This window comes from Tamandua tetradactyla, chromosome 4 (assembly GCF_023851605.1).
Source record: "Tamandua tetradactyla isolate mTamTet1 chromosome 4, mTamTet1.pri, whole genome shotgun sequence".
NCBI lineage: Eukaryota > Metazoa > Chordata > Mammalia > Pilosa > Myrmecophagidae > Tamandua > Tamandua tetradactyla.
In genome coordinates, this window is record NC_135330.1 from 23,580,799 (window position 1) to 23,595,087 (window position 14,289).

Here is a 14,289-nt window from a genome sequence, read left to right on the forward strand (position 1 = left end):
TTTTTTCCCAAGTATTACATTTCTTTGACAAAAAATTACTGAAGACAGAAATTGTCCTCTCTACACACAGACGACAAAATTGTCCTGTGGTTAATTCTTGTTGAAATGAGAATGTATTTGGGCTTTAGAGTAGGATCCTGCCTGATTTGAAAAAAATTGGAGAAAGTTAAACAGAAAAGGACTGGCACCTAGAGGGCAGCACTTAAGAGGGGCTCAATTCTTCCCATTTTTAAAATACTCCAGAAAGCTAGAAAACAATGTGTTTGGTCCAAATAGCAGGCCCATCCAGGATGTCACTTTAGACCTCTTATGGGGAAAATAATTGACACTCGGGCCCTAACAATTGGCTTTGCCATTTATTTTTTTTATTTATTTATTTTTGGGGGTGCATGGTCCGGGAATCAATCCCGGGTCTCCCACATGGAAGGCAGGCATTCTAACCACTAAACTACTTTACCATTTATTTTTAAGCAACTGGGTAAAATGCCTGTATGATAGTAACAGATGATAGCAAACTAATTTAAATTACCAGCAACCTAACAAGCTTTAATGATTTAATTCTAACTCAGGCGATTTCTCTTTATGTTGTGCTGCTTTAGGAGAAATGACCAAAGAGTTTCTGAAGTATGTTGGGGGGAGGTTACAAAAGATGGAATTTCCACTCAGAAAATGAAAAACAGTCACAGAGTTAAGAGAGTGGTGTTTAACGTTTAAAATGTAGGCTTCAGTACATTTCCTGTTAAAAGAACTAAAATTCAGAGCATTGAAATATGTGTGTCACTCTTTCTAGAAAATGTTTCTATGAGGTATTTTCTTTAGAAGAGAGGATTTTCTTGGTTCTCATTGTAAAAATCCTAGGGAAACTTGAAAACAACAAAGAAAACTGGATATCAGGAAACAGAATTCAATTTGTTGAAAGCTCAGGGGAGAAAAACAAGTGAGAAAAAAATGTGATCTTTTGAAGATTCTTAAAACACAAAGGGGGGGGAAGCAATGTTAATTAAAAAGCTGGCATAGAGATTAGTTAATAAGCATGTGGTGTGCCAGTGTGCTGACTGTGTTTTGAGTTTCAGGCTACATTCTCCCTTTCCACACAAGTTCTCCTCTTCAAAAAAGAAAAAACATGGCCCCTCTAGAACACTCATTTTGTTCTATCGTTTTAAATTTGTTTTAAAATTCAGAATCAAGTTTATAGAAGTTATTTAACCTGGAATAGCAGAGATCAAGAAAAAAACTGAGTTCTAGGACATTTTAGATACACATAAAGAACTTGGACGAGGCTTGATCTTTTCCACCTCAAATTGCAATGAATAGAATGGTTCAAATACATTTTTACACTTATCTCCTTGACTAAATAAATTTCTCAGGGTCTTTCAGTGAGAAGGGATGAACAAGGGTAAGTTTGCTGTCAGCATGTTCTGAGGTTTATCGACTTCCCCATATTGATCTAAGTGGTGACCGGGCTGGTTGAATGGTCCGTGACTAATATATTGGAACCAGGAGTAGGAACCTCACAGGTTCCTGGTGGAGATGTATTAGCTGGCTAACTGGACACACACACACACACACACACACACTATCACACACAATTAGCTGACCCCTTGCTGCTGCGGCTGCTACTGTGCAGTGAGGACAGCAAAAGAGCCTCTTTTAGGGTGATAGGGACGGATTTCAGTAGCCTTCTGGCTCTAGCACTTGCTTGGTACCTTCACTGTGGGTTTTCAGGGGGAGGCTTAGGTGGAAATATTCACCGCTCTAGCTCTAACCCCCAGTTAAAATGTCTTCTTTCAGTTCACCTGCTGTATAATAAGATAACTAAGGACTTATTCCATTTCTGCAGGCTGGATGCCCCTGCCAGAAAGCCTATTGTGAACACCACATCATTGTGAGAATTAAAAAAAATATATCTTGGGTGGGCCACAGCCTGCCATACCAGAGACCTAGGTTCATTTCTCGGGGCCTGCCCATGTGTTCTAGTTTGCTAGCTGCTGGAATGCAATATACCAGAAATGGAATGGCTTTTAAAAAGGGGAATTTAATGAGTTGCTAGTTTACAGTTCTAAGGCTGAGCAAATGCCGCAATTAAAACAAGTCTAAAGAAATGTCCAATGAAAGTCATCTAGGGAAAGATATCTTGGTTCAAGAAGGCTGATGAAGTTCAGGGTTTCTCTCTCAAGTGAGAAGGCACATGGCGAACACAGTCAGGGCTTCTCTCTCAGCTGGAAGGGCAAATGGCGACCACGGCGTCATCTGCTAGCTTTCTCTCCTGGCTTCCTATTTCATGAAGCTCCCTGGGAGGCATCTTCCTTCTTCATCTCCAAAGGTCGCTGGCTGGTGGACTCTCTGCTTTGTAGTGTTGCTCTCTCAGAATCTCTCTGAATCTCTCATTCTCCAAAATGTTTCCTCTTTTATAGGACTTCAGAAACTAATCAAAACCCACTTAAATGGGTGGAGACATGTCATCCCCCAATCCAGTTTAACAACCATTCTTAACTAAATCACATCAACCAGGGAGATGATCTCATTACAGTTTCAAATATACAGTATTGAATAGGGATTATTCTACCTTTAAGAAATGGGATTTATATTAAAACATGGCTTTTCTTAGGGAGCACACCTCCTTTCAAACCAGCACACCATGCAAAAACAAAAAACAAGCATCTTTTACAGCTCCTTTCCTGCATCTGGTGGGTCTCATATGGTGCTCCTGATGTTTATCAGTCTATTGTCCATTTTCCTATACCTGGTTAGTCAGAAAATTTGGGGCATTTTAAGACTAAGTGTGTTAGTTTGCAAGCTGCCAGAATGCGATATACCAGAACTGTAACACTTTTAAACAGGGGAATTTGATAGTTACAACTTTACAGTTCTATGCCTATAAAATTGTTCAAACAAAGGCGTCCAGGGAAAGATACCTTAATTCAAGGAAGGCTGATGGGTCAGGAACTACCTCTGTCTGGGTAGACATGTGGCTGGCATCCACTGGTCCTTTGCGCCTGGGCTTCGGTGCCTTCAGTCTCTGTTCCTGTGCGGATTCTTCACTTTGCTTCTGCAGGGCTGGCTTTTATCTCTTGGCTTCCCTTGGCTCTCTCCAGGATCTGGCTTGCTTAACATCTCTTGGTGATACCCACTGGATATCACCGTGTCTCTGTCTCTGAAGCAACTGTTCTCCAAGCGTCTACATCTGACTGCTCTGTCAGCTCTGAGGCTTCTGTCATTTCTGATTTTCTCCAAAATGTTTCCTCTTTTAAAGGATTCCAGGAAACTAATCAAGACCCATGGAGGCACATCCCCTTCTAATCAAAGGGTCACTCCCAGAAGTGGGCGCACATCCTCACGGAGATAATCGAATCAAAAGTTTGCACCCTACAGTATTGAATTGGGATTAAAAGAAATGCCTGCTCCCACATAAATGGATCAGGAGTAAAATATGGCTTTTCTGGGGTACATAATATTTTCAAACTAGCACACTAAGCCAGCAGGGCCACTAAAAAAGCTGAAAAGTCAAGTGGGACTGAAATACAGCCATTGTTTTCTTGCCTAATTGTGTTCCGTAATGTGTGTGTATCTGCCTGAATTATTATATTCAGCCCCACCTGACCATCAACTTGTTCCATCCCCCTATCTTATATAATCAACAGCCCTTTCCAACATGAAAAAGTTAAAATGAACATACCCAAACACCCTAAAGATAGGGAGAAAGATCAAAGGTGAAGTTGGAGTTATAACAGAGAAGACAGGATTTAACAAATGAGTAGGACTGCTGAATCATTATATTAATATTTCTTTTAGTCTCCAATGTCATGGAGTAACTAGAAGGAAAAACCTAAAATTGTGGAACTATAACCCATACCGAACTCTGAAACTTGTTCTATAACTACTTGTTTAGGTGTGCTTTGAAATTTATTGCTTTTTTTGTATATATGTTATATTTCATAATAAAAAAAATCCATAAAACTATCATGAGAATTAAATAAAATTAAGAATGTTGAGAGCTGAGCATAGTTCCTGGCATATTGTAGGCATCCAGACATAAGCCAGAATTCCACCTGGCCCCTACCATCAAATATGCTCATGCAGGTACTTACTTCTAAAGTCAATTTTGCAAACAAAAGGAGTTGAGCATTTTGAATTTACTTTTGGATTATTTTGTTTACTATCTTCTTTTCCTTGATAAGAAATTCCAACTCAAGAACTTCAACTGACTTAGTGATTACTCTATCTCTACAAATAGGAGTGTTTTGTATCCGTTTTACTTTTATTACTATGTTCTGTTGGTACCTGTCACACTGAATCACACTAATATACTTCTTATTTCACCCTTGAAATAAGAATACCACACTTTCTACATCTGTTTTACTAAATATTACTTTCATTCATTTTTAATGAGCAAATTAAATCAATAGAGTGTTTTTAAAAGGTGTGCTGAAAGACAAAGCAGAACACAGTATATTTGTGACTGCATTTTTAGAAACAAATTCACAAGGTATGCTGTTCTTCATCATTAACATTCTGCAAAGTTTTAAAACAGGACAGCTTAAAAGTTGGGAGGTGGGGGAGGAGAGAAAGGAGATTGGCACTGGGCAGTGCAAGGTCTGGAAATTACTTGCTTCTCCAAGTTAGGAATTGAGATTTGTGTATCTTAAAGACACAACCCTATTTAGAATAAAAGTGGGTGGGTCTTCCTATAATGCTTCAGTAAACAAGGCAACTACATATTATGAAAATTCTTAGAAATAATAACAGCTAACATTTATACATGGGACCCATGTGATAAGAACCATGATAAGTATTCAATATTAACTCTTATTCTTCACAAGAATTACATTAGGGAGATACTATTATAAACCCTGTTTTCAGATTGGGAAACTGTATTTTAATGCAAAGTATTGAACTCCAAAGTCCATTGGTTTAATATATATGCCTCCTTAAATTAGTTACTATGTACATGAGAAAATTTGTCATATATCCTTCTCCTAGATCTAGAGACATAATTTGTATTTCAAGTCTCTTGCTGCCAGTAACTTGGGTAGGTGCTTAGGCTCTTTGTTACCCCTAGAATTTTCCTTGATTCCCAGAATTATTGAATTCTCAGAACAGGACTTCTGCTTTGACTCCTTCTGCTTTTGCTGGATTCTCTCTGTGATAGGTTCATGTGTCAACTTGGCCAGGTAATGGTGTGCAATTTTTTGGCCAAGCAAGCACTGGCTTAATTGTTACTGTGAGGATATTTCCTGGAATTAGTCATCAGTAAGTTGATTGCTGCTATGGCTGATTAAATCTACAATCAACTAGGGGAGTGTCTTGTGCAATGAGATCTTTAATCCAAACAGCTGAAGACTTTAAAAGGAGAAGTGATTACTTCTGCAGCCAGAAGATAGAATTTTCATCTCTACTTCAGCCAGCCAGCTTTTCCTGGGGAATTCATTGAAGGCCTTCATCAGAGTTGCCAGCTTGCCACCTACGCTATGAAATTTGGACTTGTGCATGAGACACGTTTATAAAATCTCATATTTACAGATATCTCCTGTTGGTTCTGTTTCCCTACAGAACCCTAACTAGTGTAGACTTTGATATCAGAAGAGTGGAGTGCTATGACTTGCAAATACCAAAAGTGCTGGAAAGGTTTTATAAATGAATCAAGGGAAGATTCTGGAAGAATTGTGAGGACCTTGGTAGAAAAGGCCTAGATTGCTTTGAAGACGCTCTTGGTAGAAATATAAATGCTAAAAATACTTCTGATGAGCCTCTAGAAAGAAATGATGAGTGTTTCATTGCAAACTGTAAGAAAGGTGACCCTTGTTTTAAAGTGGCAGAGAATTTTGTAAGATTGAGTGCTGAGGTAGGATGGAAGGCAGAATTTGAAAGTGACAAGCTTGGATATTTAGCTGATGAGATTTCCAAACCAAATTTGGAAAATGTAGTCTGGCTTCTCCTTGCAGCTTATAGTAAAATGTGAGAGGAAAGGGATAAATTAAGAGCTGAATTAGTGGGTACAAAGAAACCAGAAATTGATAGTTTGGAAAATTCCGAGCTTTTGGGAAATGAGTTTCCAGAGACTTCTGCTCCATGTGAGGAATTTCACCAAACTTGGAACCAGTCAGCCATTTCAGAAAAGCCAGGATTAGAAATGCAGCTATCCAGAAAGGATTTGTACAAAGTCCTATTGTCTGATGGTTGGGACCCCTGGGTACTGCATGTGAAACCAATAAATTTTTTGTAAGAACTAAATAAATGGAACCACTGCCAGCCTATACTCAAAGGGATAGAAAAGGGATAGGTTGAAGGAAAAATAGGTTCTGGAGCCAAGAAACCTCAAGCCAGGAGAGTGGACCCACCCATGCACATGGAAAGGGTGAGTTTGCAGAAGGCAAGCCTTCTTCCCTTTGTTCAAGAAGAGTACTGTCACCCCAGGGTGCTCACTCTTCCTGAGGGGAGCTTGGCCACTCCATTGTTCAGGAAGAGTGCTGCTGCCTCAGGCTTCATAGAGGTGGAGCACATTCCCTGGGGATTGGGGAGTGCCTGGCCTCTGTTCTAAGGGGATGGGGCCTCTGCTCCAGAGATGGCAGGGTGTCCAGCTGCCACCCAGATGCTTGAGGAGGGTGGGTTGAAGAACATGGCCGTCTCCCCTGTGTTTGGGGATGTTGGAGTCTCCAGTGTTTAGAGAAATCAGGGTTGCTGCACAAGTCCTTGAAAGGGTGGGACTGCTGCTCTCTTCAACCCTGAGGATAAAATATCATTCTATAGATGACTATCAGACCCTAAAATCTAATGAAGCTTACCCTTCAGTTCTGCAGGACTGTTTGAGATCCCCATTTTCTCCCTATGGAGACCCTCCTTTATATATTGAGAGTAGATAACTTGTTCTAAGTTTCACAGGTTCACAGCCAGAGGAGACTTTTACCTTAGGACATACTATGCCTGTAACTGATTTTGTACTTAATATTGTTACTGAAATGATCTAAGGCTTTTGTGATATTGTGATCGAATGAATGTCTTTTGTATAAGGGAAATTTTTCTTTTCCTATAGATAAAATAGAATGTGTAGATGTGTCATTTTAAAACTGTTACGTACCCCAGAAAAGGCCATGTTCTTTTAATGCATTCCCGTGGGTATGGATCTGTTGTAGGTGTGACCTATTGGTTAGGCCTTTTCAATTTCGATAGGCCCATTCAAGGTGGGTCTTAATCCTTTACTGGGATCCTTTTTGCAGATAAACAACAGAAAAGTCCAGGGAGTCACAGAGAAATACCCAGAGAAGTTTGGAGAGAGCTTAGAGAAGAAGCTCACAGAGAGAGCAGAGAGAGAGAGACAAGCTCCAGAGGAGGTAAGAGAGGAGCCACAGAAGAAATCACTGGAACCAGGCTCTGCTTCTCATGGACAGGCCTCCTGAATGATGACCTGACATCTCCTCAGTCTGCTTCATCTTGGAGAACTGTTTGTCTCTAAGCCATAGATACTGATTTGTGCTATGGGGCTCTATCCAGTGCTTTTATTTTCTTACTTAGCCAACTCAACTGTCAGGGCCTGTTCTATTTTATCCAGTAGGTCTGGAATTGTAGCTGTGGCACTCTAGATGCAAGCATCTGGCTACTGTGTATTTTCTTGTGTACTTTAACCTAATGAACTTTGAATGGTTTGATTATAAATTACATTCTCCACATTATAATTAGGGATATATATATATAATTTTAAATAATGTGCATGTATAAGTTTAACTCTTTCTTTCAGAATAATAAAAGGGTGCTAAGAAATTTTGTGATGTGAACAGCCATCTGATTATTAGGGTTGAGACCACGAATGTCATGAAAAGAATGAAGACCTCAGTTCTAATTCTGGTTCACGGTGAGGAATGTGACTGGGAGCAAAGTATTAATTTCCTTTATAAAAGAAACTAAGGCTAATAGCTAATAGCCTTAGTTTCTTTATAAAATGAGGACAGTAATTAGAACCTAATTCAGAGCTGTTGTAAATATTAGTGTTATCATATGTTAAAGTTTTTCTACCCTGCATACAGCAAATGCTGAAAACTGTTAGCTGTTTATAATTACTAAAATGTGAATATCTACTTCATAAGTTATAAGTATTCACCAAGAAGCTATTCATAAAGCCCCTAGTTTATAGTAGATGTCCAGTAAATATCAAATTTCATTGAATCCAAGATTATTCTAGGTACCACCAAGAAAGATAAACATGTTGCCAAATAGGAGGGCAGATCTCAATTTCAGAGATGCTAAAATGTGAGCGCTTCCACCCTAGAACGAACAAAATTTTTTTCTCCCTTCTCTTTTCTTCTATTTAACAACTGGTAAGGACTTTATCCTCTCCAGAATGTGCAATTCCCCTTTCCTAGTCTTTTTCCTCCTATCAAGACACTAGCATCTCCTACTTATTTGACTACAAGCAGTTAACCTTAAGATCTATTTGTTTTCTCTATCATTTTATACTCTATCATCAACTTCTCTTTATTTCCTTCATTGCTCTGTGAATTCAACTGCTCAAATCCTCAGTCTTCTTATGCAAAGTGATTTAGTATTAAAAATAAAACAAAAGTAGTCTTATTCTCTTTATAGCATGAGCCAAAGTAAGAAGAGGAGGGAAGGTGGGCAGGGAAGGAGAGAGGACAGGAGACAGCTGAACCCTTTCTTGCCCCATCCTGGATACACATTAAAATCTAAGCCAAAGCCAGACAGAAATTTAAAAAGATAATTTATTAAAGGAGGGTTTCGAACTCTTAGTAAGGTCACAGCCGTGAGCCATGACAGTGGATACAAGCAGGTCAAGCCCAGCTGTGCTTTCCCCTTGAAAGCCTACAGATGTAGCTGTCCGTATCTGGCCAAGGCTGCTGGACTATGCTCCACTCCAGCTTAGTGGAAGGGTCCGATCCTCTGCTCTCCTCTCAGCTATGGAGCAGCACATCAGCACAGTGGACAGTGTAAGTCTTTCCAGTCACTCTGCTGTTGTTAAGTACCAGACAATCCTCCAGTTTCCCACTGGGTTCCACATGGAGCTTGTCCCTGTTCTTTAGCTGAGCAGAAATGGTGGCTTGAGTTTTCATCATTCAGGTGGAGAGATGTACACAGGTGATGGTGACAGCTGAATTTGAAGTAGGACAGATGGAGAGAGGAAGGTGGCAGTATCTGGTAACCAGTAAGCTGGGGAATGAGGGGAAGGAAGGAGTTTGTACTGTCCCCAAGTTTTCATGCTTGCGTAACTGGAGTAAAGCTGGTGCCAGTAATAGCAACAAAAGCACAGGAGAGCCAGAATGGCATGTCTACTTTGTGTACCTCACCAATTGTGAAGAATTTATAATGTATTGAATAAACTATGAGATAACAATGTTAAAAATAAAATAGAAACTTTTTCTTAGTTACCTTAAACTAAGTAGCATTTGGCAATGCACATTGTGTATGCATATTATGTATAGTATGGTGATCTGACCAAGCACTCTCTCCCCCGAATACAATTAAAAAAGACTGAGAAGAAATTCACCAACCTGCGCTAAGAAATGGCAGGTCTCTTGGGAACCGTTTCATATAGTCAAAGATGGTACAAAGGTCAAACAGAATGAAAGTAGAGAACAGACATTTATGCCTCGAAATGATTTTCCAGATCTTATCAAAATGCACAGGGATGTACGCCAGTGTTCACAGCAGCAAATGGTGGAAATAAACTAAGTGTCGATCAACAAATGAACGGATAAACAAAATGTGGTATACACATAAATGGCCTATTAGTCAGTCATACAAAGGAATTAAGTTTTGACACATGCAATGACATGTACTTCATATGAAATACATAGAATAAACAAGTTCATAGAGACAAGGTAGAAGGCAGTTTCCCAGGGGCTGTAGGAGAGGGTGGGGAAAGAATGGAGAGTTACTGCTTCAAGAGTAAACAGTTTCTTGTTTGGGGTGATGAAAAAATTTTTCTGGTGATGGTAGAACAATATTGTGAATATAATTGATATCCCTGAATTGTACCCATATAAATTTTTAAAATGGGAAATTATGTTGTATATATGATACCACAATAAAAATAACTTAAAAAAATGATCAGGGACATGATTTTCTCAGTTTCACTAGCAGGTACAAACTTGCTAATATAGCCAGTCTATTATTTGGATAAATAAAACTAAATAAATAATGTCAGAATTTCAGACAAAAATAATAGCAAAGCAGAAACTGAACATTCAAAACAAAGTTTTGGTCATTCTGTTTATTTCACTTAGGACACTCAGTGGACATTAACTGGGATGCTTAAAAGTCATTTCAATTAGGAACCTCTTTAGTCCTTCATCAATTATTTCAAGTGTTCTAGTCTCAAATATATTCCTTTCTTCTACAAACTTTTGAAAGAGATGAACACCTCCACCTACACCAAAATAATGAGCTTTACTGGCCAAAAGCACTCGTCCATTTTTATCTAACAAGCTAAGGAATGTCTGATGCAAAGTACTATAATAATCTGGATTGTAAATGGTTTCTGAGGTGAGAATGAGGTCATATTTTACAAAGAATTTTTCATCGCTTAGTACAAGCTTACAAAACTCAGACCACTCCCCTGAAAAGAACTGACATTTGCACAGCTCTTCTGCTAGTTTCGCTTTCCTGCACCTTTTTACATCTGGTCCACATACATCATCGTCTTCAGCTTCCAAAGTGGAGTTAGCCACTAAGTTAGGAATGGTGACTTCATCAATCACCACACTGTTATAATCTTGAAAATGAATTTCTTTGGCTCCTCCCTTGAATGCAGTTATACCCAGCAACCCTGAACCACAGCCAAGATCCAATACTTTTTTCCCAGCAAACTTCACTTTGGTCTTTGTGAAATAAGCCAGTAGGTCAAAGGTACATTCCCAGATTTTTAACCCTCCCTCATAAACACCTGTAATAAGATCAGAATGAGAAGAAAAGCTCTTTGAAACTATGTTCTCTCCAGGGAAATTATTTTTCAACAAGATAGTTTTCACTACAGGTATGTTAACATGCTGGAGACCTGGTAAAGTTTCTATGATTTTATCTTCTAATACTTTCTTTAAATCTTTAGGTATAGCATGCTGTTTGGCAGCTCTCAAGCAGGGCTGATTTTCATCAGGTTCTAACTTACTTGAACTGTTAGTTTCATTGTGTGGATAGTCTCTGTCTTGAGAGGGAGCTGTATTTCCCAGTGACTTATTTTCCCACTGGTGATCCTGAGACAAATCAAATTGGTCTGTAGAACATTTTCTCTCCTTCTGTTTTTCTTTTTGACTTTCTAAGATTGATGACTCTTTTGAGGAATCCAAGGTCGAAGCTTCATCTCCAAGGGGTTTTAATTCATTTTCCAGATGGTCTACAGTGAAATTAAATTGAAAGGTCATCCTTTCATTAAATGCATACAATCCTCAAATCTTCAAAGGCAGATCATTTGATTTCTGGATGGAATTTGATGACACACTTATAGGCAATCCTGCTTCAATTATTCAGTTAGTTTTGTTAGGATCAATTTCTCTTTGGCAGTTTAGGCTTAGTTCCAAATATTAAGAGGTGTTTCCAAATGACCTTTTAGAAGACTTTGCTTTGTTTTCAATTTAGCTCTGGAGAAAATAAAAGAAATAAAATTATTATTCAAGCAAAATGACACATTTCACTAAAATGTAACAGCAAATCTCTCCTCCCACCCCTTCCAACCCGCCTTCCACAATACCCAAAATAGCTGCTTTTTCTAAAAAAAGGAGGGAGAGAGAGAGATGTGATTTTGGGGAAACAACATCACACACACAAAACTTCAAGGGTTCAGAAGTTGAAGAAAAGAATAAACTGTAAAAGCAAAGGATACAACAGCAGCAGCAACAAAAAGATCAAGTTCAAGATTTTCAGACAGGAAATGACAAGCCTAGCTACTTGGTATCCTTCTCCTGTATTAACGATGCCCAAGTGTCCAAACATACTCACTCTCTAAACTGCCAAAATTTCTTCACTTCAGTCTGTTACTGTCTCAAATGACAGGAATTCAAAGTTTTATTTTGATGGGCATCCTTTAAAAAGTGGGGTGTACACAGGTATTCTCTGGTGAGTGTAAATTCATCCAGATGACTTAACTCCAAACATTTAGTCGAGACAAGCGGCTCTAGGAGGATGGGAATGGGGGAAATTTTGAAGTAATTACTCAAAATTAGTTTGGTGGGAGAGGCCTGTGGAAAGTGGAAGCAACTTTCTTGATAATCTTCTCCGTATCTGAACTGTGCAAGAGACTTTATACCATCTGTTTCAAACTTCACAATAAAGATGGTATCTTTATTTTCCTTACACAAGCTGCAGAAAGTAGGGTCACACGATTAAGTGGGTACGTACAAGCCTTGTTTCTACCCCACCACCCAGCGGCACTGGGAGTCATTTCCTACTGCAGGTCCCAGGTCAAACCTGACTCCAGATGTGGAATTTCAAAACCCTATGGGACTGAGAGCAACAAATTGCGGTAACTTCCGGCACTCATCTACAAAGTATAGTACAACAATCCAAACCTGAGTCACGGCGAGCTTCCCGCTGACCCGCAGGTCCACGTGTCACAGCACTGAAAAATCCCGCACCACGCGTGAACCCCGCCATCTGAACGCGCCCACCAGTGAGCTGAGTCTTCCGCGGGCCAGACATGCCCGGACTCCGTCCCAACCGGGAGGGCGCGGGCTCCACCAAGGAACTCTGCCCGCTGCTTCTCTATGGTTTGGGTCCTGGCCGAGAGAGTTCGCAAGGCCTGCCGGGACGGTGGGAGTTTCCGGCCTCAGCTGTGGCGGGACGGATTTGAAGCCTCGTTCTTCAGCGAAAACATGTCTCAGGGTCGTGCGGCTCCGGCGAACGAGGTTTCCCTTGAAGAATTAAGTAGCTGGCCGGAGGAGCTATGCCGCCAGGAACTGCCGTCCGTCCTGCCCCGGCTCCTTATATCCTTGGTTGCCACTTTCATCTAGAGAAGGTTTGGGAACGAAGTTCCCTCACGTCCTTGGCTAGGCTGTGAGGTGTTCCTGCGGCCTGAGCCCTCCCCTCTCCTTGTTGATAAGTGGGATGAACAAGTGAGGGGGAGGGGGAGGCTCGCTGAGGTGTTCTGGGCTAAGATTTCTGCAGTGGATGAATGCTTTCTTCCATTCTTCTGTGTCTTTGAGTTCTGTACACAATGTGCAATGAAGTGTAAATATTTTTTGCGTGGGGGGAAGCGGAGAAGACAAGGACTTAACACCAGAGCTCTAAGGTCAGTTCTGCCTATTAATAGCCGGAGGAAATAGAGCCGAGAGAAAGGCAGGCTTTTATCATCTCTAAAATGGGTGGTGAATACGAATGATATCTTTCTTCCTTAGTGTTTTGAGAATTTAAGGATGGAGTTTTAGCATGTTACCAAATCTGTAAAAGATGTTCAAAAAGCAGAATATGTTCGTTTTCTCTCTTTGCGACCTGTAATTTTCCCTTTCTGCGGATTAGAAGGCGTTCTTTCTGTTGACTTTCATTTACTGCTGGGTTTAAGTTGCTTAACAACCTGCATCTGTTGTTCAGGTGCAGACCATTCTTTAGTAGTCTCATGCCTTTGTGGTCATCAGTGTGCCTGAAATCTTAGCTCTCTTTCATATTAAAAGGTAATTTTTAAAAACATTTTTGATTTCACATTCAACCTACAACTGTACTCAAAAGACCTTCATTTGTAAAAAGAAAAGAAAGCCCTTCATTTGTGTGCGTCTCAACACTGCACAAATAATTTTTTTACAACTACAACCAAATGTTACTGAATATTATTGTCATGTAGAAATCATTCATCTGATCATTAGCAAAATCTCACTAGGTACCAGAGCCCTTTTTCAGTCGTATGTCATTAAGTAGGATGTTATTGTTTTCCTCAAGGAGTTTTGATTCCTTGTTTCTACGCCTAGCATAGTTCTACTAAAAAGCATTTACTGGGTGCGTGATATGTGCAAGGACTGTGTAGGCTTTGGGGGAACAAAGATAAGGAACATGGTTCCTCCCCTGAAGCTTGTAGGGGACTTTACTAAATTGAAATACAACATTCTTGATTGGTTGTGCATCTCAAACTTAGCATATTCAAAATAATCCAAACCTGTTCTTCCCCATTTTTCTCCGTCTTAGGAACAATTTCACAATCCTCTATATTTCACCCCTGGTCAGCCAATTCTATGTTGTCTGACTCCAAACTTACCTTGAATCCGTCCACTTCTGTCCATCTTCTTAGCTACCACCCTATTCCAAACCCTCAGCACTGTTCACCTGGACTATTGTTAATAGTCTACTTGCCCTGCAACGGTT

General features: G+C 39.9%; 2 protein-coding genes across 4 annotated transcripts in view; one reads left to right on the forward strand and one right to left on the reverse strand.

Moving 5' to 3' along the window:
• Positions 1–8,692: 8,692 nt before the first annotated feature.
• Positions 8,693–12,997, reverse strand: METTL18 (methyltransferase 18, RPL3 N3(tau)-histidine). Of its 2 annotated transcripts, XM_077156934.1 has the most exons (3): positions 12,510–12,997; positions 11,941–12,115; positions 8,693–11,582 (listed from the first exon to the last, which is right to left on the reverse strand). In XM_077156934.1, the coding sequence occupies exon 3, from the start codon at positions 11,364–11,366 to the stop codon at positions 10,248–10,250; it is 1,119 nt and encodes a 372-aa protein (XP_077013049.1). In that variant the 5' UTR covers positions 11,367–11,582; positions 11,941–12,115; positions 12,510–12,997; the 3' UTR covers positions 8,693–10,247. The 2 variants fall into 2 exon arrangements, with proteins under 2 accessions (XP_077013049.1, XP_077013048.1); XM_077156933.1 differs by lacking the exon at positions 11,941–12,115.
• The window catches only part of FIRRM (FIGNL1 interacting regulator of recombination and mitosis), an 84,821-nt gene continuing 83,250 nt past the window's right edge, over positions 12,719–14,289 (forward strand). For both annotated transcript variants that reach the window (XR_013174068.1, XM_077156921.1), the window contains exon 1: positions 12,719–12,923. Coding sequence is in view for 1 of the 2 variants with exons in the window: in XM_077156921.1 (XP_077013036.1) it covers positions 12,813–12,923 (111 nt within the window). In the remaining variant the exon portion in view is untranslated. The remainder of the gene's footprint in view (positions 12,924–14,289) is intronic.

Bases quoted from the DNA above. Each gene is read 5' to 3' on its own strand.
- METTL18 (XM_077156933.1), bottom strand. From the start codon at position 11,366: ATGACCTTTCAATTTAATTTCACTGTAGACCATCTGGAAAATGAATTA.